General features: G+C 36.3%; 2 protein-coding genes across 4 annotated transcripts in view; both read right to left on the bottom strand.

Annotated features, from left to right (window-relative positions):
- LOC146005011 (serine-enriched protein) overlaps positions 1–26,468 on the bottom strand; it is a 197,245-nt gene that overhangs the window by 35,882 nt on the left and 134,895 nt on the right. For all 3 annotated transcript variants that reach the window (XM_083144130.1, XM_083144132.1, XM_083144131.1), the window contains exons 4-6: positions 25,253–25,418; positions 9,653–9,786; positions 6,374–6,533 (exon numbers count right to left, since the gene is read on the bottom strand). In XM_083144130.1, the coding sequence (XP_083000256.1) occupies positions 6,374–6,533; positions 9,653–9,786; positions 25,253–25,418 (460 nt within the window). The remainder of the gene's footprint in view (positions 1–6,373; positions 6,534–9,652; positions 9,787–25,252; positions 25,419–26,468) is intronic.
- On the bottom strand, positions 23,272–24,205 carry SmE (Small ribonucleoprotein particle protein SmE). Its single transcript, XM_083144133.1, has one exon. It carries the CDS (start codon positions 24,109–24,111, stop codon positions 23,818–23,820), a length of 294 nt encoding a protein of 97 aa, XP_083000259.1. The 5' UTR covers positions 24,112–24,205; the 3' UTR covers positions 23,272–23,817.

The following is a 26,468-nucleotide window of genomic DNA, read 5'->3' as shown; positions in this document are numbered from 1 at the left end:
GTACACAGCTTCCTACAGCCCAACGTATTAGTAACGATGTTGTCTGTGCAATTTACGGAAAGTCCATGTCAATTGGACTTTCCTGTAACACAATAGCAAACAACAATGAACATATGGCTGCTACATGCCCATTTATTACTTACAGCTACAGCACAAGCATGATTCGACCACAGTTGCAGGTCACGTCTTCAAAGAAATAGATTCTTACTTTTAAAATGTGCCTCATATAAATGAAAAAACTGGTGGAAAATTTGCTAGATAAGATTTAAGCAATGCAGTTTAGTAGTCAGTAGGGATGGTACAGATTAAACAATATTCTATTGCTATCAGCCAATATAAGCATACTGGTGTATCAGTGAAAATGCTGACAATTCCATCCCAAACTACCAATCCAAACCTTCGATCTCACCACCATTTCCAAAACTTAGGTCTGTAAAGTTTTTATGATTACATGAATATGAGTGTGATGTCAGGAACATTCCACATGCAACTGATAATGTGTTTACAGCCATTTTGTAAGAAGCTGGGTGCATTGTAACAAGAATTTGTTATCCCTGCAAATTCATTTTTTTTTCCTAGCGAAAGGTCGACATAATATCCATTGTGAAAAACAAAATTGTGATGACAAAAATAATCGTATGGATTCTGTTATATTTTTTATTATTACGATTTGTTTATGAAGGATACGTCAACAGATGTCCTCAGCGTGTAGTCTCCAAACTAAAAGAGCGTAGTGGTTCGCGAAATCATCAATAGATGTCTCGAGTGGGAAACAGCTGATGCTGCATGAAAAGTGGATGAAACTGGTTTTGGGTTGGCCGTGGACAAATAGACGCTTGAAGTTGCAAGCGAGGTGTGCCCTCTAGTTTTCGAGACTTTGTGTGGGTTTTGGTATCGTCTGGTCGACGAAAAGTGATTTTTATCAGACGGATATCATTGCGGGAAGTATCTACAGCTGTGTGTCCCTGATGAAGGTCCGATTCACCAAGTTTTGGTGATATTATGGTGGTCCAAGGATTCCGATCGCCATGATACCCTGCAGTAAAAAGGCAGTGAGAGTTCCCCTGCTTGTTCACTGACACCTAGATTTGCATTTGGAAGGTCGACTGAAGCGATCCGGGAATGGCCACAGTAAGTTAGTTGTACACTGTCAATAGTGAAATAATTCAGATTTTAACGTGAATTTTGGTGCAGTTTGGCAGAGGTTAACATACAAAGATTCCGATAAAGCATGCATTTTTACAAAATGGGCGACTCCGCCATCTTCGAAAAATGAGTATTTGATGTGATATATTCTAGTTAAATAGACTTTCGAGTGTCATAAGGTGCACGTAATCGAGATTAAGAAGCAAGATTAGTTCCAAGCAGATATAATTAGGTATTCAGAGAAGAAATAATTAAAACACTTATTGTAAAGAATAATATATGTACAGGGTGGCTCAATAAGTCACTTAACACCCTCAGTACAAGGCCACTGCGGCATGGAATGTGAAAATGGCGATGACCAATCATTGCCTGGCCAAGGGGGAACCACATTGACGCCACCCACACGGTCGGCGGCCATCTTGAATTCAACTTCAGAATTTTAAATGGGAAGGGGGTCGTGCGACATATCAAAATGGGCTAGAATTTCACGAGAAATGCAATGGTGAAGGTTTTTTCGACGTATCTTTAACCAGTAAAAAGTTATGACTGAATTCTTGTACCAATTTGCTCCTTTTCGAGGTGTTAGAAAAATGCCTTAACATTTGTTTAGCGCATCGGTAATGCATCGAGATCAAAGTGACGTCTAGGGAGAGAAGTTCGCATGCCATTGCACACGATTTTAATCGGATACATCCATGAAGAGCTGTGCATTATAAATGGTTGTCACGAACAATTTACAGTGTGACGCTTCCATTGAATTAAAAGTCCTTCACAGTGACAAGGCTAATGTTTATGTTCATAAGGAAGTTCATAAACAGAATATTCGATGCTTTTTATCTGACAACTCATTTTCGACAGATCAAAGCTGAATGGTTAGTGTTGGTAAGTTAATGGTGTGGCATGCTGTGTGGAACACAATTGGTTAGTCAATTTTCCATCAACGGAACCTTAAATGCTTAGGGCTACTTGGATTTGTTAAATAAACAGTTTTTTTCATCCTTGCTTATGGAAGAAGGTACTTTTTACAGAGTTTCTTCAATAGGGAAGAACACCAGAACACTTATGGGAACGTTATGAACCTGTTTTTGTCCAAAGTTAGTTATCAGATGACAAGGGTCGCATATTCTGTTTATGAACTTCCTTCTGAACATAAACATTAGCCTTGTCACTGTGAAGGACTTTTAATTCAATGGAAGCGTCACACTGTAAATTGATCGCGACAACCATTCATAATGCGCAGCTCTTCATGGATGTATCCGATTAAAACCGTGTGCAATGGCATGCGAATGTCTCTCCCTAGACGTCACTTTGATCTCGATGCATTACCGATGCGCTAAACAAATTTTAAGGCATTTTTCTAACACCTCGAAAAGGAGCAAATTGGTACAAGAATTCAGTCATAACTTTTTACTGGTTAAAGATAAGTCGAAAAAACCTTCCCCATTGCATTTCTCGTGAAATTCTAGCCCATTTTGATATGTCGCACGACCCCCTTCCCATTTAAAATTCTGAAGTTGAATTCAAGATGGCGGACATCAAGATGGCCGCCGACCGTGTGGGTGGCGTCAATGTGGTCCCCCCTTGGCCAGGCAATGATTGGTCATCGCCATTTTCACATTCCATGCTGCAGTGGCCTTGTACTGAGGGTGTTAAGTGACTTATTGAGCCACCCTGTACATCGGGTAACGTCAGGTGACGCTATTCCATTAGCACAGTGAATTGCTATCTGCTACATGTAGACGAATTTGACGTCTGAATATTTGTTGTCAAAGATTTGAAATCCAACCAAATAATTCGTTTTGCCATTAATGCAAAACTGATTAATAAATGTAAACACATGGTAGTATAATTAGCTACAAGTAATCAATCACTGTCACGATTCTTAATGTGGCAAAATATGTGTAAATAGCTTTGTTCATGCTGTATCAGTTGGGTTGGAATAATTTGACGAGCTTATGTTGTGGTACGTTACAGTGCAAAACTGTTTAGAGCAAATGTAACTTGAATTATATGACACTAAATTTCGATCATAGAGTCAATAAGGTGCACCATTAAGTTGTTATTTTTATTTGCAAAGAGCAGTTGCATTCTACGCAAATTACTTGTCACAACCTTAATTGAGTTTGCGTAGATTAACTCTTGGAAATTAAAGTCATGTGACAATTATCAGTATATCATACACTCAGTTGCCAAATAACTTGAGTATATGTCAAGATGTTCACACATGTTAGTATTTGCTATGTTTAAAATTTAACTTTCATGCTCAAGTAGAATTTCACTTATTTAGGGGTTTATAATAAAACGTTGTTGTTTGTATACCTGAGTACATAATTTCAATAATTTAACCTATTCATCACCCAGGTGTTTGCATCTATTGTTGCTTGAGTATTAATCTGTGAATTCTCTTGCAGTGGGGGGATTCTCATGCGTGTTCTGAGGGTTAATAGCCATTGGTGAATATAAGCGGGGATGTCTCACCGTTTGCATAACCTTAAAGGGGCAAGGGGGCGAAATTTATAGTTTAAACCGTTCTGGGAATTTTTTCCGTATAATTCTTAAGTAGTCTTATTGTGGGTAGTGGGAGGAAGGTTGCTCGCTCCTTCCTACTGTGTATTGAGACGAACAGGGTGTTTTAGCAAGTCAACATTAAAGACATATTTTATTATTTTAAGGGAAATTGTTCTTTGGTCTATCAATAGTATATAGGCCTATATCGAATTCCCAAAGATTGTAATGCTCCAGTCTGCGCTCCTCAAGCTAACGAGGGAGACGTGTGAGAAACCGTTTAGTAGAGGATAATCCAAGATTGGGTCAGTTTGGGTAGGTTGGTGTTTGGATAGGGGGTTTCTCGTAATTCCTGTGGGCTTGGGTTTTACCTCGCCATCAGGGTGTCGTCACAATCTTTCTTTGAGAAAGAGCAAAGAAAAAATCTGAAATTTTCTTGAAATTGTACTTGGAACCTTTTGGAACAAATATTGCAGAGCACATACGAAAATTTGCATGGAACAAAATGGAGCCCAACAAATGGTGAAATCTCTAGTACTAAGACAACTGTCAATAGGGATGGATGGAGAGTGAACAATATAATTTTTTTTTAAGTTTGTTTAGGTCAACCGCTTTATCCAACATGCTCTGGAAGGCATTTTGCAAGATACTGTGTGCTTACACAAATTATTTGATGTGCACTTTGTAACAAAGCTTCTTGGAATTACAACAAAAGTAACTAATGGAAAAATCAAATTCAAAGCAATGTTACGAGGGGCGATCAGGTTGCTCTGACCCTAACATAGAAAGAGCGGCAATAGGGTTTCAATTTTGTTTTTATTTTTCAACATACTCCCCTGCAACTCCAATGCACTTTTCCCATCGGTGCTCCAACGCCTGGATACCTTGCAAAAAAAATTCTTCCGACTGGTCCTCCAACCATGAGTCCACAGCCCTTATCACCTCAGAATCATCAGACAATTTTTGCCACGAATGTCATTCTTCAAATGTTTGAACAAATGGAAATCACTGGGGGCCAAATCTGGGGAATAGGGTGGGTGGGGCAACAATTCGAACGATGCATCTGCAATAGCGGCCCTCGCAATGCGTGAGGTGTGGACAGATGCATTGTCCTGGTGAAGGAGCACACCGCGAGTCAACATCCCACGCCTTTTTTCTTGATGGAATCGCGTAATTTCTTGATTAGGTCACTGTAGTATGTGTCAGTGATGGTTTGGCCTCTTTGTAGATAGTCCACAAGAAGGACACCCTTGCAGTCCCAGAAAATTAAGGCCATCACCTTCTTGGCTGACGTTTGCACCTTGAACTTCTTCGTTGGTGGAGAATGTGGGTGTTTCCACTCCATGCTTTGTGATTTTGTTTCTGGGTTGAAGTGATGGACCCATGTTTCAACCATAGTTACAAATCGGGCAAGGAAATCGTCTATATCAGCACGAAACTTGTCGAGAAGTTCTTGACTGATGAGCACTCGGGTACGCTTCTGATCTGGGGTGAGGTTTCGAGGGACCCATCTTGCAGCATTTTTTTTCATTTGCAATTCCTGGGTAATTATGTTTTGCACAGTGCCATATGACAGGCCACACATCTCAGCAACATGACGACGGACTCGACTTCCCTTCAGCACCATATCGTGGACTTGGTTAATGTTTTCGGTCGCCATGACAGTTTTTGGTGCTCCACCTGCATGTTCATCCTCACACGACTCTCTCCCACAATTAAACTCACGACACCATCTCTTCACCATACTGTATGAAGGAGCAGTGTCCCCTAGTGTATCCACCAAGTCCTCATGAATTTTGGATACCGTCCACTTCTTCTTCTCAAAATATTTGATCACCGCTCTCACCTCAGTTTTCTCCATTCTGGCACATTGACACAACTTCACTCAGTTATATCCCTGTAAAAAGGAAACTGTATGCTACTCAGACTTGCAATTCAGAATGGAAGCATACTAAGGATCACTAAACAATAACAAAATAAAAAATCAATCATAACGTCATTCCTTCTATGTTAGGGTCGGAGCAACCTGATCGCCCCTCGCATTACTGCTACGATAGTTTTCCGAATACTGATTATGCTAAGAAGTACTCGTAAAAGCATTAACTCTAGCTTTACCCATGCCATATGATACATTTTTTTATCACTAAAATTCAACAAACCTTCTTGTTATTGATTCATACTTTCTGTGTTGTTTATATACGTGATGTTATATAATAATCATAATAGTTACAAAAATTATCATCATTAATAAAAAATAAGAATCATGAGTGTCACATACATATTTTGTCATTCACTAACTTAAAAAAAATTCAATATTAAGGTTTCATCAATGGTATTTTCTGTTTATACGTGTGCTGTTATATAGTAATTATAAAAAATTTAAAAAATTACCATAATTACCAACCAATTGTACACTGTTACAGGCATGAGTGTCATGTTGGAATACACATCCCAAGGGGGCAGGGAGTAATGTAATTTATCTTCAACTTTTTTATAAAAATATTCGCAGTTGAAAAACAAGAGGTGGTGGGCCTGGCAGGCCCCTCAGATATGTAGGCATTAAAAATGCTTTGTGATAATTCACCATAATATTTTCCCCACATTCGCAATGTTCGTGTGAGACAGACAAAATATTGGTCCAGTGTGTGGTGTCTGATTTGTTCTTCTCTTCCATGATAATATTGAAGAGCTTTGAGCTAATGCACACGTAAACATGACTTACCTATCAAAAGTAGGCGCACATGATTAATAACACCTGCCAAATGCTGACACACCCTGACACGCTCCTCTTCTGCCCAATGAGCAGTCGGCTGGGTCACTCCTGCCTGGTACTTGGCCCAGTTGAGAACGGCTCTCCACACGTCCTCTTCCTCCAATGCCAACTACAAAACAATCATACTGTTGTACTGCTTAAACTAGCATCACCAAATTTGCAAATCAGCACACGCTTGAAATCCACCTTGATATGTGACAGCAAAGAAAATATGAACATCAAATTGTAATATTCAAATTTTTCCATATTTATGGAAGGCCAATGCTAGAGAAACACTTTTGGAACTGTGCCACTTTGTCACTACAATAATAGTTATTAACACGTTAGGAAAAAGTATGAAAAGAATGTGTTTTAATTAAATGAACTGAATAAAATTTGTCTCCTATTGGGAAATTGTCATGCATTCCAAAAATACAATAAAAAACAGACTTTTTCGAATATTTGTCCCACAAATCTGCATTACCCAATGAAAACCAGAAAATTGGCCTAAATATGTAATACACCTCAAAGCAAGTAAAAATAACTAACATTAAAATTCATGTATATTGTTCCTAACATTGTAACATACCGACACTTGTCATTTTTCCTTCGCTGCATACAAAGAAAAAATATATAATCACATAAAGATATTGGCCTGCTTATAGGTACTATCAATGTAGTACTTTCATAATCTTGCACTGTTACGTTTTCATCACCATTCCACACACAATATTAATTTATTCTTCCATAATTTGTATCCTCAAAATGGTTAAATGAGCCAAAAAGACCAACATATACTAAATCCCAGCTGATGGAGACACCATTATCAATATAATATACTGATACCACTTTCAGTCAATACTGGCATATGTCTGCCGCTAATCACCATCATGAGGATACAGTGGTAATTACATGAAGCCGATGAAGGAACACTTGCAAAACACCAATATCCAGGACAGGATTCAAAGCTGAGACCATTGTTAGCATAACCACATGATTTATTTATTTGTTGTTTGAAGTCCACTTTATGCACAGAAAGGCTAATTGGGACTGGAAGTGGCATTCGAACCACTGTGCTATGTGCCTCCACTGGGTATCGAACCCAGGATCCCTGATTACTGATTCATATCAAGATGTATAATGCTACGCCATGCAACTACACAACAGCAATCTAAGAAATTCTTGTTTAGAATTATTCATACTGTAGAGATAATCATGCTCTCAATTTTCTGACATTTACATACAAATGTAATGCCACAGCTGAAATTATCAGTACAGTGAAATTGATACCATGTTTGAACGTTCTGGGAATCCAGCATTGGTAATACCAATATATCAATATACTACGACCAAACATGTAAAAGTGTTAGTCAGTATCTGCAAATAAGAAAATGGGCACACAAACCCTATGTATCAGGATTTACATGTTTTTAGCATCTAAAGTATGTCAGTGAATTTCCACAATTTTCATTCACTAGTAGTGCTGGGCGATATATCATCCAGAAAATATATTGCGATATTGAAAAAAAAATCATCCAGGCGATATCAACTAGACGATACATTGTCATGATATTTTAGCAATATATATCATGCTAGCAATATATCGTCATGATATTTGGCAATATATATAGTGGTGATGATACATCACTGATATCATGATACAGAAAAAAATATTGTATTGTATTGTTTGTGACGATATTTTCTACATGATATATCACAATATCAAATTTCCGATATCACCCATCCCTATTCACTAGGTACCATCATGAGGGTGAATGCTTTCCAATGTAACTAACAAAATTCCATGAAACCATCTATAAACTGTTAATTTTCTCTACACAATTGTTACAAGAGGACAAAAAGGGTTGAAGTAGAAAAAGCAGGAAATGTAGATCACCTAGGCCACAATTATCAAAAAGTTGTACACATGAGTACATGTGTTGAATCGATGTCACTGTCTGTAAGAAAGGAAGGCTGTAACACTAAAAACCAGTGTTTACAGGTGCAGAAATAAAAAAAATATTGCATCTTTTCAGGGTGTTTCTGCACCCTCAGCAGTTGTTATCTGCCTGGAACCAATCACATTAGATGTAAGAACTAACAATTTCGGAAGGTGCCAAAATGTCAACCTCTCTTCCATGTAATACACCCTGGACTGCATTCTTGCAGACTAACGAAGGTCTAGTGCCTGGACCTGCAACCAGGATAATCCTCTGTGGAGCTTGTGTTGTGTCCAGGAACCAAAGGTGCCCGCAGGGAGGGGGGCAAGTGCCCCCTGAGAATTTTAGAAAGAGTTAATGTAATTCGAATGGTGAAATTGTAGCGATTTTTACAAAAAAAAAAAATATTGTTTTTTGAGATTTACAGCAACAATTATTATTATGATTATTGAAGTAGGGTTACATTTAAGCTTTTAGTCTAATATGTAACTATAAAAACAGCTTTTGTCCTACATGAATTAATATGTTAAGTATACAGTTATGCAAATATGTATAGATATACAGAATATGAAAATTATAAATTTATGTAACTTTTTACAAATATACAATAAGTAGTAGTAGTAATAATAATAATAAAAGTTTTGCAGGCACTCTTGCCAAGAACCCATAAATTCTAATGGAGCGGAACATTCTTTCTTGCACAAATTAAATTCAGTCCAAGTTGTGTATTGTTTCATTTCACGATATATCGTTTGTATGATATATCGCCCATCACAACTAGTGATTGAAAATTGTGGAAATTCACTGACATACTTTAGCTGCCAAAAACATGTACATCCTATTAATTTGTAATTTCTTTTAACCAGATTTAAATTGATCCGGAAAAAAGGTTCCTGGACTGTATTTAAATTCAAAAGGTTTCTGGACTGAAATTAAAAACTTTAGATAAAAAGGTTCTTTACGGTCCAGAACCAATTTACAATTGCTGATTTTCTATCCTGGACTGGAATTGAATTTATTTAATATTGCTGGACTTTTAACAACCCTGGCTGTGTCTTCCATGTGTGGTTGTGACTGTCCATTTTTCCTTTTACTCGGTGTTAAAATGTGCAATACATTAAATTTTATTCCGATACTTTCAAGTACCACTGATACCAGCCAATATTGAAATTCCTACCAGCTTGGTCCAGGTTGTTACTAATCGAGAGCTTACTTGAAATAGTATGGTGTGCATATTTTGTGCAATCTGCACATGTATCCACAAGATAACAATTAAAAGTTTACCTCTGCAAAAGTGTGGAATACTCACATGATCAGACGAAATAAGCTTCACGAGAGCATCCTTGGGTAAGTTCAAAAAGGAATTTGTCTTTACACATTCTGCTGCATTTTCTCCGATATACAGGATGCATCGATCAACAAATGATTTTGCAGCTTTTCCCCCTGCAAAAAGAGAGCAGGAATATGTCAAAAACTGAAAAACTACTGAGAATCTTAATGCGATTTAAATTCAGAAGCGCAAAAGACAAATTACTTCTGCAACACACATGTAAACATTTCTACCATTTGCACTACCTTAGCAGAATCAGCCAACTCTTTCATGGAGTGAAAATATTACTTTTCTAATTTTACATTATTCATGGTTCACATTAAAAGAAAAAAAAACATGTACACCATACTTGATATCTGAAAATACTGGGTGATCTGTTTGGGTATGGATAAAATAAAATGGATGTGAATTTTTTTTGGTCAAATGTAATTACTTGAAATATTGTATACAAAAGACTGAAAGGTGGGCGTTTTTATTTGTATACACTACTATAACAGTTTGGTACAGTTTTCAGTTTTCTACATGGCCTCCATTGCAAACTCTGCACAACTCATAACTGTGATTCAATTCAATCTACGTGTGGTGCAATATCTCTGTGGTGATTCTGTCGAAAGCCTGCGTGATTTTGAGTTTCAAATCATCAATGTCAGTGAGTTTATGTGAATAGACAGTGTTTTTAACGAAACCACAGACGAAGAAGTCTGGAAGGGTTAAATCTGGGGAGCTGGGAGGCCAAGCAATTGGTCCCCCATGGCCACACCGACGACGATTGAAATGTTGGTCAAGAAAATCACGAACCACTTGTGCAACTTCATTGTTGCCAACACACTACAGCAAAACTCCCATGTTTGTTTCACACACAAAAACACCAATACGAAAATTTTCCTACTATCACATTTACGTTTCTATTAATGTTTTATTTTATCCATACCCAAATGGATAACCCTGTATATGAAACAAGGACGGTCACTGGATATGTGTGTAGCCATAAACACTTTGTGACTTTATCACAAGAGGTATAAAAAACCATTCAGTAAACAAATTATATTCATCACCACATGCAGCACAAGAAACACAATAATAGCATTAATAATTTGAGAAGCAGAATTTAAATACAAATATTACTTACAAAACACTAAGAGTACCCACTTTAAAAAAAAACATGGCTTCATAACATCACTGGTAACAGCAATGTGTATGCAATCTTCATCAGTCACCAACCTTCCATCAATAGCCCAATGCAACTTCTATAACATATATGAAGATTTCATGGATATCCAATAACACTGGAAGGTGCTGGACTTGAAAGTGGATATTCAAATATGATTTTTGTACAAATTTCTTTGCTCAAACAAGTTTATTAATTTTTTAACACGTCGTCACTACTGTAACATTCATTTGATTTATTTTACTTCGCTTGTCTACCACTATGGCTAATCAAAAAGATGGGGATGAGTAGGGACATTGAATTTTCCCGATGCACGAAATCGCAAAATGTGAAAAAAAATATGCAATTTTGAATAGTCTGCACGTAACTATACCCCCAATCATGAAATATGCATGAGTTTTATTTGCGAAGTAATGCGAAATGAACACTTTTTCGCGAAATAACCGTGAAATATCATCAAATTAAGTAGAAAACACGCAAAAACTGACAATCGAGGTTGTGCGCGCAAACTGTCGATTTGTAACGAAACGTTTGCCTAAATCCTACCACTTGCAGCTGAAGAACATTTTATCTTCGATCACATGAGGAAGACGATGGAAATGGGGATTTCCCATGCACATAATATCAGTTTGAAAACTTCGTTCCCTGTCAAGCTCCAATCCTTTCTTTCCCCGAATGTCTACTCAACTTCCAGTTTTATTGAACTTGCTAGCTGTAGCAGCGAGAAGATTAGTCTGTTCCCGCACATCAAGGGAAACAATGGTGTAATTTGTGTTCAGTCATGAATTAATTTTGTTTATCGTCATGTGATTTTCAACATGTGTTTGTGCAGTAGTGATTATTTTATTTGTTGGACAGCAAGGATATCCTTTAAATACATACAATGAATAAATCACTTGAGATATGCAATTTAGAAATGAAGTGATTTTTTCTTGATGTTTTCTTTTTGGTTGGACAGCTAAGTACTTGTGTATGTGTACAGTACATAAAAATGAAGTAGTTTATCAATTTATAGGTCTTTTGTATGTTGTTTCCTCTCATAATGAAAAAGTGTGGGCCAATTTTTTTTTTTCCACCGCTGGTATATACCGCTGATCTAACATTTTATTTTCCGCTTTCCTCAGTTTTTATTTACCATAAATTTGTCTCCCTAGGGATGAATGATGCTATGATGAAATTGACAAAGGGACACTTCCAAAGAACACCCATGCCCAGGACAGGGTTGGAACCCGTGACCCCTGGCATCATAGGACTCCACCACGGAGACCAGCACTACTGTAACATGTCACGCTGATTTGATGAAAACATAACAGCTGACCTACTTTAGCACTGTTAAAACATAAGTCCAAGTGTAGTCTCACAAAACCGCAATCACAATAATAAAATTTTTGAGAAGCTTAAAATTTTCAACAGTGATTAGAAATTTTACTACCATTCACATGAATTTTTCTTTCTAACTAACTACATTGATATACACCAACAATTATTCCAAAGTGATCATACTACTGTCAAAAGAAAAATTCATGGTTTTCCAGCATACACTTTACTGTACACACATTATTTTTTGAATATATTGTGCAAAAATATGAAAACCAAATGATGAAACTTTTACTATAATTTTTGGGTAACAGTTCGTTATATTGGAGACACATTTCTTCATTTTTACAAAAGAACCTATTTACGGAAATGAGTTTCTCTAAGGTTTCCAACGTTCGTCGACATATTTTCTTTTATCGTGGAATCTATTTCACCGGGAAAATCATGTATTTTTCAAGAGAAATATCTCACCGACGCACAAGGGCCATTGCTTTCGCTACGTGGACCGGATGCTGCATACGTTTGATGACGTAGCACCCTGTCAGTGTTTCCAACCCCCCTTTCTTTAACTATGCTTGCCTAACCTAACCAAACCTAACCTTATCGGAAATGGTTCGTGGAGCTATCCATCAGCTACCTGTGCATAATGTACAATTTGCACACGTGACGAACACGATAGTAGGTATTTTTTGGTGAAGAAGGTTGGAAACACTTCATACCTACAACACTAGTCAACTTCTGCCATATTGTGTGTTACGGAACCGAAAAAAGGAATAACAAAAACTACTCTCTATGTGAAAAATTGTGTTTGTTTTTGTGTAAAAAGCATAATGGCACCTTGAACTATGTCCCGCAATACACAATTGCTAAGTACGAACCATGCGAAACACAAAATATCCGATTTTAATGTGTCTCCGATATAACGAACTTGTACCAATTTTTGCACTGGGAATCAACCTAATACATTTTGAAAATTATAATATGCAAGGTGTAATGTAAAAATAATTAAAAGTTTAATACAAAATATGCATATGTTGTATGAATCTTTGCTCGCTCATGCTAGAGCAAGGAGGGTTTAAAAAACATCTTATTACCATACAATACTTCAAGATATTAACTATAAAAGTATGCACAATCAATAAGATTTTCATTCCCATATTGAGACGCGCAAAATATTTTATTTTCACACTTTGTCAAAATTGCATGACTTCTCAGTGGCAACCCTGACAATGAACAGACGTCAAAGCTGTGAAAAAAGCAAGGACTAAGCAAAAAAATTTAAAAAACACCACCTCAAGAAAGGCATTTACTCTGCAAAAATCCATTATTAGGCTCAAAACAACATAATTTCTTAAACATTAATATCTGTGTTTTATTGTGAAGGGGGGGAAAAAAACTCTCAATCTGGATATCAATGACTATCATGAAAACAAATTACTTTTAAAAAAAAAAAAGGTAAAGTGCTCCCCTGTGCATAGCACCACGCCATGAAGGCGTATAGGGGGTGTGGGGGTAAAGCCCCACACTTTCTTGATCCGGTCGTGAGTGGGGGTGATGTGATCAGCATCACGCCCCTGACCGCCTTTACCCCCCAGGGTTTCCCCCAGGTACCCATGTTATTCGACGCTGGGTGGGCGCCGGGGCCGCTTCCATCGTTAGAAAAGTTCCCGGATTTGAACCGGCCGGGGATCGAACCTGGGACCTTTAGCATGGTAGTCAGACGCGTTACCGACTGAGCCACCGCGGCCACCAATTACTTTCACAAGCACTTTTATTACAGTTCTTTAGAACAAACTCTTAGCGGATGGTTAATTCATGCAGAATCCATGCCTAAATCCTATCATTACTAATTGCTAGCCAGAAGTAGGGAGTGGAATTTTAGGCAAAAAAAACATTTTCCCTTGCTTCAGAAGGCACTCGGTAGGAGTGCCAACCCTATGGTATAATGTAATGTACGAAGTCTTATTTCACAGAAAAATTAATTTTACATTTAGAACATTTTTAGGGAAAGAACATAAAACATACATATTTTATAGTTATTGCACAAAATAGACAAAATATTTTGAGATACTTCTCGATTTATTGGAAGATGGGTGCTTAAAAAATGATTTAGGGTTGTCATCTGCAAATCTAAGCTCCTTGTGTGATGTCATAGAAAAACTGGAAACTTACACACAACAGCTTTGTGAAACCATGAAGGACCTTTCAGAGACAATTGGCGTGCATTTCCAATGGACAATTTGGAAATGTGCTTTGTTGTTCATTTTAATCAACAGAGCACAACTAACGTGCTGCTGACATTGGTGAGAATCTATTTCTTTTACAGAAATTTGATTTATTTTTTTTCACTTTTAGCCACATATTTCCACTATCTTTAGAACATAAAAAATAAATATTTTAAAGTTTTTTTAGCACACAAAAATTTGCTCCCTCATCATAAGACATGTTTGAGTGTTATCATGTAATTTACATATTGAATCACTTTGTTGTTACACACTCTGCGAACTTGATTAAAAGTTTTTGCATGTTCATCAAGAAATATGAAAAAGTATAGCGCTAAACAGATTGTTCCTTAAATGCAACTAAATGTATTCAGTCTTTGGAAATAAGTTGTGAAGAGAAATGAACTACTGTAAGTAAAGAATGTTATAGAATTCTGCCTGCCTTGTGTTATCAGCATGATTTAACATGGGTCTGGTGCAGGTCACCCAGCTTCCAAAAAATGACAAAAGCTCTAAATGTGGCCCTCCTAATGTACAATTCCATTTAGGTCTAATAATGCGTATGTGATTAGGTTAGGAGGGCCAGGCTTACAGCTCTTAGCATTTACAAAAAATGAAATCTTACATAAAATAATTTGGTAACAGTTTCATACATCGGAGACACATTTCTTCATTTTTACACAAGAAACTACTTACAGAAATGACTTTCTCTAAGGTTTCAAACATTAGTCGAGGTATTTTCTTTCATCGTGGTATCTATTTGACCAAGAAATCATGTCAGTGTTTCAAACCCCCCCTTTTTTTTTAACTATGCTTGCCTAACCTAACCAAACCTAACCTTATCGGAATGGTTTGTGGGGCTATCCGTCAGCTACCCGTGCATAATGTACAATTTGCACACGTGGCGAACACGATAGTAGGTATTTTTCGTTGAAGAAGGTTGGAAACACTAATATTTGAAAACAAAAGAAGCGATATTATGATTCCCAAAGTAAGAGATATCGCACCGTTATGCGAATTTGGTAGCACTCAGAAAAATGCGTTATTTTAGTAGAAAAAGTGTTTGTTTTCGTGTAAAAAGCATAATGGCACCTTGAAATATGTTCTGTAATACACAATTGGCAAGTACGAACCATGCGAAACACAAAATATCAGATTTTCATGTGTCTCCAATCTATGAAACTGGTACCAATAATTTTTATTAATGTTTATTCTTTTAATAACAAACATTCCAGACATGATACAAATGTTGGATCATCAGTTTAGAATTTTTGCACATGGCCAATATAAAATTATACTGATACAGTCGAGACTGCTTTGTACATAACTCAGTTCTGCGTAATCCTGTTTTACATGTAAATTACTGTAGGTCCCAGCAAACTATAATTTAAAAACGTGTTAATTAAACCTTACTTGTACACAATACATTTATACATAATTCGGTGCTATATGTACTAATTTCCATAAAATACAGTTTTTTTGTAAGTAATCAAGGTACAACAATGTCACAGAAGTGACCATTTTCATTTGCTACTGGTCGACCATGGAGAACAGAAAGAGGAAAAGTTACATGCTTGACCAGGAATTAAAATTCATAAGGGATGCTAATCCACAAAAAACAAACTGAAATAGCTGCAGATTTAGAGATTGTGTATACATTTGCACAGTTTAGTAAAAAAAAAATGCTATTTTGGACGATTTTTTAAAATTGGGTAGTAAAATTACAAAACTACCTAGGTATAGTGTCTACTGTATTATTTCAGTTCCAAAGGCTTCACTAATAAAGTGGCAAATGTAATGTATTTAAGAATCAAATTTTAGATTCAATAATTTACCACTTTATGTCAGAAATAACTGTATTACATATATCTTGTTCCTCAAAATAGATTCAATTAACAGTATTTTAATAATGAAATGACATGGTATCTAAATCTACACTTGTAAGTAATTCTCAGTTGTACACATTATTTCCTCTTCACCTTGACATATACATAACTCAGGTTAAATTGTATTTTCGGTAACAGTTTCATACATCGGAGACACATTTCATCAATTTTACACAAGAAACTACTTACGGAAATAAGTTTCTCCAAGGTTTACAACGTTCGTCGAGGTATTTTCTTTCAATGTGGAATATATTTGACCAGGAAATCATGTATTTTTCAAGAGAAATATCTCGCCGATGCACAATTGCCATTGCTTTCATTTGCTTACCCTACGACAAGTGGATGCTGTGTACGGTTGATGACGTAAGCCCCTGTCAGTGTTTCAACCCCCCCCCCTTTTTTTACTATGCTTGCCTAACGTAACCAAACCTAACCTAATCGGAAATGGTTCATGGGGCTATCGGTCAGCTACCATGCATAATGGTTCGTGGGGCTATCCATCAGCTACCATGCATAATGGTTCGTGGGGCTATCCATCAGCTACCATGCATAATGGTTCGTGGGGCTATCCATCAGCTACCATGCATAATGGTTCGTGGGGCTATCCATCAGCTACTTGTGCATAATGTACAATTTGCACAAGTGACGAACACGATAGTAGGTATTTTTCGGTGAAGGATGTTGGAAACACTGCATGCCCACTACGGTAGTCAAGATTTGCCTGACATATTCTGCGTTATGGAAGCGAGAAAAGGAGTCAAAGAAATTACTATGTGAAAAAATGTGTTTTTTTCGTGTAAAAAGCATAATGGCACCTTGAACTATGTTCCGCAATACACAATTGTAAGTACGAACCATGCGAAATACAAAATATCCGATTTTAATGTGTCTCCGATCTATGAAACTGGTACCGTATTTTCTTTTCATTGATTCCGTGCAACCTAGATGAAAGCTGAGAAAATCACAGCTTGTGACTTACGTGCCTTTTCCCGAACACTGCAGATATAATGACACATATTCACAACATTTCTCAATTTTGAGTATGTTCAAAATTTGGTACTCAAAGGACAAACGTCAGTAATACTCAGGATGGTGACTGGCAGTGCTACATACTTTGAATGTCCATTTCTTTTCGGAACACTTTCATGCAATGTGGTGTAGAAATAAAGAGTTTTCTCTAAAAGTGAAAACAAATTAATGCAAACTTACAACATGCATGTTGTTCACCATCATCAAAACTATAATTTAAAACATGAGTGAGTACTGCCAAAATTTGAACACGAATAGAATACAATACATTATTACACACAGCATAATCAACAAGTGTTACACTTACCTTACTTGTGTATGTTTCATATTTTCCCCCAGTGACGTGAGGATGAAGCAAACAGAGCTTTCAATTTTCCACTTGCATAACTTTCCCCATGACTACATTGTGCTACCAACCAAAAATGATCATTAAAAACTTGAACATTTATCACAGATAATTGAGTAGGGCAACTGGATCTTAATTTTAGTCCACCTTATGGTCAAAAAAGCTTGTCAGGACTGTGGATGTGCCTCCATTGGGAATCAAACCTAGAATCCATTGATTACCATGTGATAGATGGGCTGTGTACAATTTTGTAAAATTTGTTGACTTTTTCAGACCAAATCAGTAGGACAATTTGTGTGGAAGAAGGATTAGCTCAACCCTCACATCTCCAATTAAAAATTAACCAGTAGACCTACATAAAAAAAAGTGTTACATCAAAATTTAGCTTATTCAATTCTGCATTAATCTATGCTAAACAATTTTTTTTTCGAGCATGCCTTCTATTTTTAATTGTTGTGAGAACAAAAAAAGTGTTAGTTTTTTAAATCTTGCAAGTCATAACTCTCCTTGAAATTCTATCAATTTTACAAAACAACTTTTTTTTAGTATTGGGTAGACCTACAAATACAATATTTGTCTTGTTTTGAGGTTCTTTGCATCTGTTCTTAAGATCACTACCATTGTCAATTCACATTGGGAAACCAATTTCATTTAACGGAGTCAAGGTGTATGTGGCATCACCGCATGTAACCAATCATGTCTGTTGAACCATGGAAACTGCAGGCTGTCACTGTGCATACAGTTAGTGCATACAGTGTTGCCATGTTCCATATACATCTTTACTCAGCTGAATAAAAATCTGTAGAAAACCAGTTTCGCAATGTGAATTTACAGTGATAATGGATTTTAAAAACCGATGCAAAGAACCTCAAAACAAGACCAATATTGTATTTGTAGGACTACCCAATACCAAAAAAAAAGTTTTGCAAAATTAATAAGAGCAATTCTTTGAAAAATTTTAAAAATTAAGAATTGTGTTTAAAACTTTTTGCCTGAACCAAACTAAAATTTCATCAAGATCAGACCACCCGTTTCATATTCATAAAATTTCAAAAATAGTGATTGTTGCAAAACTCGAAAAAAGCCGTATCTTTTTAGTTCTCATGATGATTAAAAATAGAAGGCATACTTGAAAAAAAAAAAATTGGTTTAGCACAGATTTATGCAGAATTTTTAATTGGGAGTCCGAAGTATAGTATCTGTAATTTTTAATCAGACAGTAGAATCACACTTAACCAAATTGTAGATTATCAACTTTATATGTAAAGCTAAGGAACGACTTAAGATGACCGGACCCCTCTCCGATTTTCTTCATATTTGGCATATTCACTAAGGCCTCCTAATCACGAATCTGAAGTTAAAAGTTGTCGGAAAGTCTAGAAATTTTAAAATAAGCGAAAATAAGGCGTTAGTTTTTGGAATGGAAACAGCAGATTTTCACGAATTTTTTGTTTCACAAGGAAATATATATATTCCTGATACTACCACGACACCAAATTTTAACTATGTTTGCCTAACCTAACCACACGGCAATGGTTCATGGGGCTGGCGCCAATGGCTCGCAATTATTTTGCAATTTCTAGATCCTGATACTACCACGACACCAAATTTTAACTATGTTTGCATAACCTAACCACACGTCAATGGTTCGTGGGGCTAGCGTCATTGGTTCACAAATATTTTGCAATTTCTAGAAGATTCCGGCAAATTTTAACTTCAGATTCGTCATTAGTAGGCCTCAATTAGTAAGTATGTCAAATGTGAAGAAAATCGGACAGGGGTCTGGTCATCTTAAGTCGCACCAAAGCTAATAAAATGAACAGTAATTGACTGTTGGCTAGAAATTGGTACCAAGTTAAATGTGACTTTCCATGCAATAAAGGAAATGTACTGACTGATTAGAACAACATTCTATTTTCAGAAAATTCATACCCTTATAGTGCAAATAATACCTAACTAGAGGAAAAACAACCCTACTCAAAAAAATGTTACAAGAATGACCAATAACCAGGGGTAGAATAACACAGGATGCCTCAACATTTTCACCTGACGCCCACATTTTTAAATGCAGTACTAAAAATTAAAAAATATATATTCACAGTGGTTCTCAAAGTGTGCACCGCAAAATGTTTCCATATTTTCACTGAAATGATACGATTGTTCCAAATATGTGCTTATTTAGTACTTCTTACACAAAATGTTTCTGAATTTGAAATTAAGTATGTGTATATATATAATTTAACTTAAGGCAAGCAAACTAACCACACTGAGCATTGGAAGTTAAATAGGCCTACATTCTAACTTGGACGCAATGAAACAAAAAAAGTTTGGGAACCCCTGGAGAAGAGTCTGTGTTTCTCTCTTCTGTACCATTAAATCAGAGTAATAAACATGCCATTATAAATTATTACACTGTTGCTAGCAAAATTTTAAAATCTGCTGAGATATGGTAGAGCAGAACATGTACAGTGGGATCCATGAGTATTACCATGCAAAATGTCCATCACCATGTTTGTGTGCTTTATTTGACCCAAGCTTCAAGAATTGAAAGAAAACTAAAGGTTCTATCGTTTTACGATTTTTATCTTTTTCAAATTCTCCTAGCAGAGAAACTAACCAAAGTAGAATTTTGGAAATCATTGTCACACGAAATTTAAACCTTTCTTAAAGTAATGTTAAAGGTATGTTGAAAAAACAAACTTAAAAATTACCTTACGCAAGCATGCGCACTTTCCATAGACAATGTTTTCGTTGGCAATCGACTAAGTATCATAGACTAGTTGGAATGAATGTAGAAGTAAATCGGAACCTTAGTGGAATGCATTTAGGGACTTTATTTTAATGCTAAGAGAATGAAACCTTACCTGCCTAACCTAACCATGAAAGCATATATTGAACAAAATATTAAGCGATCGCTAACACTCCGCAGTATGTGTTAACAGACGTACATCGAAATCGAACCATGTAAAAATTGCATTCGTAGCATGATGAGATCGCAATAAAACAAAAGGAACTTGGGCCAAAAACACAAAACAAGATGTTGACAACTTCTGCACCAGCATGCATAAAAATCCATCGCTTAAAAACACATAGTATGCAAAAGAAAAATTAATGAAAATAGTGATGGACAATTTGCAAGGTAATACTCATGGAAACCACTGTATTAAAATGTATTGCATAGTTATTCATAGTGTTACCAGTCGAGGCTTCTTTAGAAAAGCCACCCTGATGGAGAATAATTTCTTTTCTTGAAACACAATCTTATATTTTAACCCCCTCCCCCCAACCTTCTCCACATGTCTTATATTTTCTTCAGAAAACTACTGCATCTAACATTCTTCTTTCTAGCCGTTACTATTCACAAATAACAATTGCAATACAAAACCCTACATTTATTCCTCTTTTGGCAGTGACATCAGTTGCATCGACTGCTTTGGCTGTGACTATTTTCACCAGCCTGAATCATACCATAACATTTTCTATCATATTATATTATATTCAATGGCAGTGTTGTTGAAGTTACTGCTAAGAAGTTAATTTAAATTACTGTCAGCAGGTAGTGAGAATAGCAGAAAGTGCTGAAGACGAGAAATTACATGATCAGGTGTTGGGAAGTATTTACGTACAGAACTTATTTTACTGCTAACAGCTCTAAATCTGACTTCTCTAACCTGACAACAAAAGCTTTATGGAACATAATACCCCTTCATGGTTTCGTCATGTGACATTGGCAACACCAGTACATATCGGAACACCCTACAGTATTTTCCAACTTAATGGTGTGCAGAACAAAAAAGTATGGTAATGATTACATACAGCGGAAACACATTTCTTGAAATTTACAGGAGAAAAGACGAGAAAGTACTTACTTCTTGTGGACTTTCTGAAGCTGGGAAAAGTACTTTTTCGAATTGTGAAAGTTTTCGGCCTGTAAATAATGTATTTTTCGACATTCATGCATCTCCGTTGCATGATAGCTCGTGCCACCATTACTGTCGACTACATGAATCAAATGTTCCATGCGTTCGATTATGTAACCCCCTGTCAGTGTAGCAACCACACGGCAGTTTTACATGACGTGTGAGTGGGATTTTTTTTTTTCAATTTAATTTTCTGTTTGCCTAACCTAACTGAACCTAACCTTCCGTGAATGGTTTGTGGATCATTTTTGCTTAAAAACCTTTTGTGGATGGTTTGTGCGGCATTTATCGGTTCATAAGTTTGGAAACACTGCATATCAGCTGACAATAGACAACGTGAGTCAAAATTTGGCCGCCAATTAGCAACGACCAATAAATACTTATAATGTTAAAAATAACGCTTTTTTCATTGAAAAAAATCCCAAGTTGAAAAATGTTCCGCTATGCATATGAGGTAAGTAGAAATTAATTTTATTTCAAAATAAAAGAGTTAAATGTGCTTCTGCTATATCTAACTAGTACCAAAAGTACTTGTCACCCGCAAAGAAATAAATGCACACATCCATGTGTTAGATCGTACACATGCAGAGTTTAAAATCTGGTGAAAACAGCTCAAAAGCCAGATTCACCACCTGGTGAAGATAGTCACTCTGATATGTTTTTTTGGTACTAATTTACTATTCCCAGAACAGATTTCCTCTTTTTACAGAAGAAACTACTTACGGTAATAAGTTCCTGTAGCATTGTCTAACATCTGGAAGGTGTTTTCTGTGATGTGGGAATGTATCATAGTAGAAATTCATGTTTTTTGTTGAAAATTAATTCTCCGACGGACAATAGCCTTTGGCACGTATACCTTGGTAGATCATCACGCGTTGTGCTTGTGTTTTGTTGATGTTCATTGGGATGCAGTGTTGCAACCTTCTGTGTTTCCAACCAAAAATACAAACATGATGTGTCGTGGATGATTAGTGAAATTCATACCGGAAGCCCCACAAACCATTGACGCATAACTCCACAAACCATTTCCGGCAAGGTTAGGTTAGGCAAGCATAATAAAAATTTTGTTGGTAAAACAATGAGAAAAAAGTTTTAAAAAAAATTGAACTTAGTATTTTTTTCGGTTACGAAAGTTGAAACACTGCATAGTGGATGAAAATCGACAAAACACAAGCACAACGTGCGATGAGGCATGAAGGTGTACGCACCATACTGTGTTTTCCGCAAGCAAAAACTACAACAAAAAAGTACTCGCAATGTGAAAAATTATAATTACTTTCATCAAAAAAAAGGTGAATACACCTTAAACAATGTTCCGTGAAGCAGATAGGTAAATACAAATGTTAACAATGACTAAACGAAGAAGTTACAGATGTTCGGGGAATAGTAAATATTTGTTTCTTCTACTTGATTTATGCCTTAAAGTGTCATACAAACAGTGATGGTGATACAATGTGAAAAAAACAAATTTTACGTCTGAAATTCAAATAATGTAAAATTTCAAAATATAGGATGAAAAGCATGTTTACATGCTGTAAAAATTTTTGATACGGGCTTAAAAATGTAAAATTCCCAAAAATTCAAGGGGGGGCTTACGTATATCAGACGAGTCTTTATTATTATTATTCGTAATAAACTTTTTTTTTTTTTTTGCAACTATCGATCACTGCTGTATACATTATCACCCCAGGAAAGTTCTATGTTTTCAGAAACAGTAAAATTACTGAATTTACTGTGGTGAACTTTTATTTGTTACAAAACAATGCTTCATATGAGCATTCATATAATATTTCTTGTTTCCCATATTTTTTTACAGACATGTAAAACAAAGCACTTCAAAACGCATCCACTAAAATGAAGTGAAAAGACAATGAAAGAAGAGCCAATACTTTTCATATAGAGCGAATATGATCATGAGCACAAAATTCTTGTACTGTCCAATGCCCGGATTTTCATTCTATTTTCTCAGAAATGCCTTTCAAAACACACAGTGTCTTGCACTAACAAAACATCCATACGTATCTTCTCATACTTATCCGTAAGAGATAAAATCAAGATATGAAAATTTCACTCTCCAGTATACACTTCTACAATCACACACGGAACAAAATATCACTTTAAATATATTATGAAAATATTAACTTTCGAAACACAGAGGAATCATCTTGTCCTAGTGAAACTTGTAGCGAACTTGGGAGAATAGTTTGCGGGCGGCCATGACACAACACACTGCAGGTAGCCGCATATATGTTCACTTTAGGTCGTCATCATAGCTTGCGGATTTACATTCTGGATCAAAGTGATGTTGTCTCCTTTCAACATGATACGTCCCAAAGTCTTCCTGTTCTTCGTCTTGATGTGGTACTCTTCGGCATCGTCCAAAACCAAGTTCATGTATTCGTCGAATCCAACAATGTGCCCTTCGATACGTAAGTTGACACATTCGTACAGCCAAACTTGCACCCGTGATCTGTTCTGTAAATATCTAAAGATGAGGTTGATGGGTTGAACCATCACCTTTTGCACTTTCTGAGGCCCCTTGTAAGACATTGTGCTCCCTTGTTAGCAACAAAAGGTCAAAATAGAAATTTGCCTTGCCGGTACTTGGCGCGTAGCGTCACTTACTTTTAAACACGTGGTAATCCTACACAGACAACTTGCTGGTTTCCGCTACCGCATTTACATTCTTGCAAATTGTCCGTCATTGAAATGCAACGGATAAATATGTTTAGAAGATAACTTCATTCCGAGGGACGTTCAATTTCACTTATATGTAAATAGCAAATGAAATATTCCTTACTATCGTGAATGCCTTGACATAGCAGCGAGCAGAAAAATCGTAAATAAATAAATAATTGGATCTCTTCTCGTACCCCGAAACTATTCATGGACACGATGTTGGTTCCATGTAGGTATGTTCTCTGGTGTAAAGAGGACAAGTCCATGGGCGTATCCAGCGGTGGCAAGGGAGGCACTTGCCCTTGGAAAAATGTGATAACATTTATTTTAGTTCATTGTACTTTTTACGTTGGGAAGGAAAACACATATTCCACTGTTTCAACGCACATCGATACTACCTTTGATTTTAATCTGTATAAAATCGGTTTCGCAATGTGAATTTAGAGTGGTGATGGGTTTTGAAAAGTTCTAAAGACCTTCACCTTCAAAACAAGACCAAGATCGTGTTTGTAGGACTATCCAATACTAAGAAAAATTTGTTTCATCACATAAAAACTTTTTTGGCCGTTTAAAAGAAATCTGAAAATTAATAATTGTTTTCAAAATCTTTCTACCTGCATCGTATTTAAATTTCATCACGATTTGTCCACACAATTTTTATTTACAGAATTTCAAAGAGTACGATCGTTTGAAAAACACAAAAAAAAAACCGAAATTGGTTAGTTCTCACGACGATAATCAATCGAAGGCATACTTGAACCAAAAAATGGTTGCCATAGATTAAAGTAGAACTGAATAAACTAAATGTTGATGTAACTCGTTTTCATGTAGGTCTGCTGGCTAATTTTTAATTGGAGTACAAACTCCAGTATGCATAATGTTTAATCAGCAGTGAACATATGAAAGAGATCAAGTCATGTAAAAAAAAATGTAACAACTTGGACAACAAATCGCTTACAGACAGAATGTGACGGGAAAAGTGGGTTTGCAGATGAAGATAACCGAAACATACCTGCTGTTCTTTCTTGCATTTCCATAGCTGCGGAAAGAAACGTGCATGCGTTCAGGGTAGAGAGAGTCGAAGTGACGTGCTCTTCACAGCTGATCCTCAACTCCTCCACTCCAAGCTCTTGCGCCAACGTTAACATCTCAAACACAGCACTGTCCTGTAGCATCATCTGCGTTAAGAATAAAGAAACAAATTAGATCAAGTCCTGAGCCGATACCGGCCGACATTTTCTTGGCATTTTAGTCTTTTGCGGAATCCGCAAAAATGTTGCCCAAAACGTTGGTACTCTAATTATCCTTGAAATTATGCAAAATTCAAAGTTCCTTTTCATTTTCCACCAGATTTGTGTGAAAAAACTTAATTTTGTGACAACACAGCATGTAATTTAATATTCTGATGTAATTCTCGAATATTTTCAAGCATAATTCTTGGTAAATTAATGCATATAATTAGAGTGAATTACTTACACCCTAATATTAATATTTTGAACAACTTTTAATTATTACAATTTCTTCAAACATCGTATCGGTGAAGATGATTGTGGGCCAGAAAGGAAAGAAAAATCATTGTAGCGGGCTATGGAAAAATATAGATGGTTCCTCAACGGTTGCCTAGAGAGCAGCACAAGTTCATGTTCCAACATTCAACCAAGTGCTGCCGCCAACGGCATAAACTTGAAACACGTGCTGAACCACAGGTTGCATCTGTATTTTGTTCGATAATGTTCGTATCACGTAGATCAGCGGTTCTCATTGGACCCTTTAGTCGTTACTAGGGAGCGGAAGTTGATGACCTAAAAAATATAGGTATATGACCTATAGAATGTCCTAACAAATGGGAAAAAATGACGTAAAAATGCAAAAAATGACCATTAAATTTGTTAGTTTCAGGTTAAAAATTGAAATGAATAGGAAATTAAACAAAATGCAATGTTGCTTTAAAAAAAAGGCACGAAATGATACCACATACACATGCAATTAAAATATGCAACGAGGATTTGCAATGGAAACAACCGAATAAATTTATAAAACAAGTTAATGAAAAGTCGTTTCCCCTGACACAGACTGTCACCAGTTCAGCATTTCTTTTGCTCGTAAATTGCAATCCTGCGAGATATGTACAGAGTGATCACAAAGTCCCATTATCCCCTATCGCGTGTCCGCATCGTCATAGATGGTCGCATTGTATTAATGTGAGATCATGGCAGAGAACAACTTGG

This window comes from Lepisma saccharinum, chromosome 22 (genome assembly GCF_977018435.1).
Source record: "Lepisma saccharinum chromosome 22, izLepSacc3.1, whole genome shotgun sequence".
In the NCBI taxonomy this organism is placed as follows: domain Eukaryota; kingdom Metazoa; phylum Arthropoda; class Insecta; order Zygentoma; family Lepismatidae; genus Lepisma; species Lepisma saccharinum.
Note: the sequence above shows the minus strand (reverse complement) of the source record. Positions and strands in the feature narration are given on the sequence as shown.

What these genes read in the sequence shown, in the direction of transcription:
- SmE (XM_083144133.1), bottom strand. Translation starts at nt 24,111, where the DNA reads ATGTCTTACAAGGGGCCTCAGAAAGTGCAAAAGGTGATGGTTCAACCC.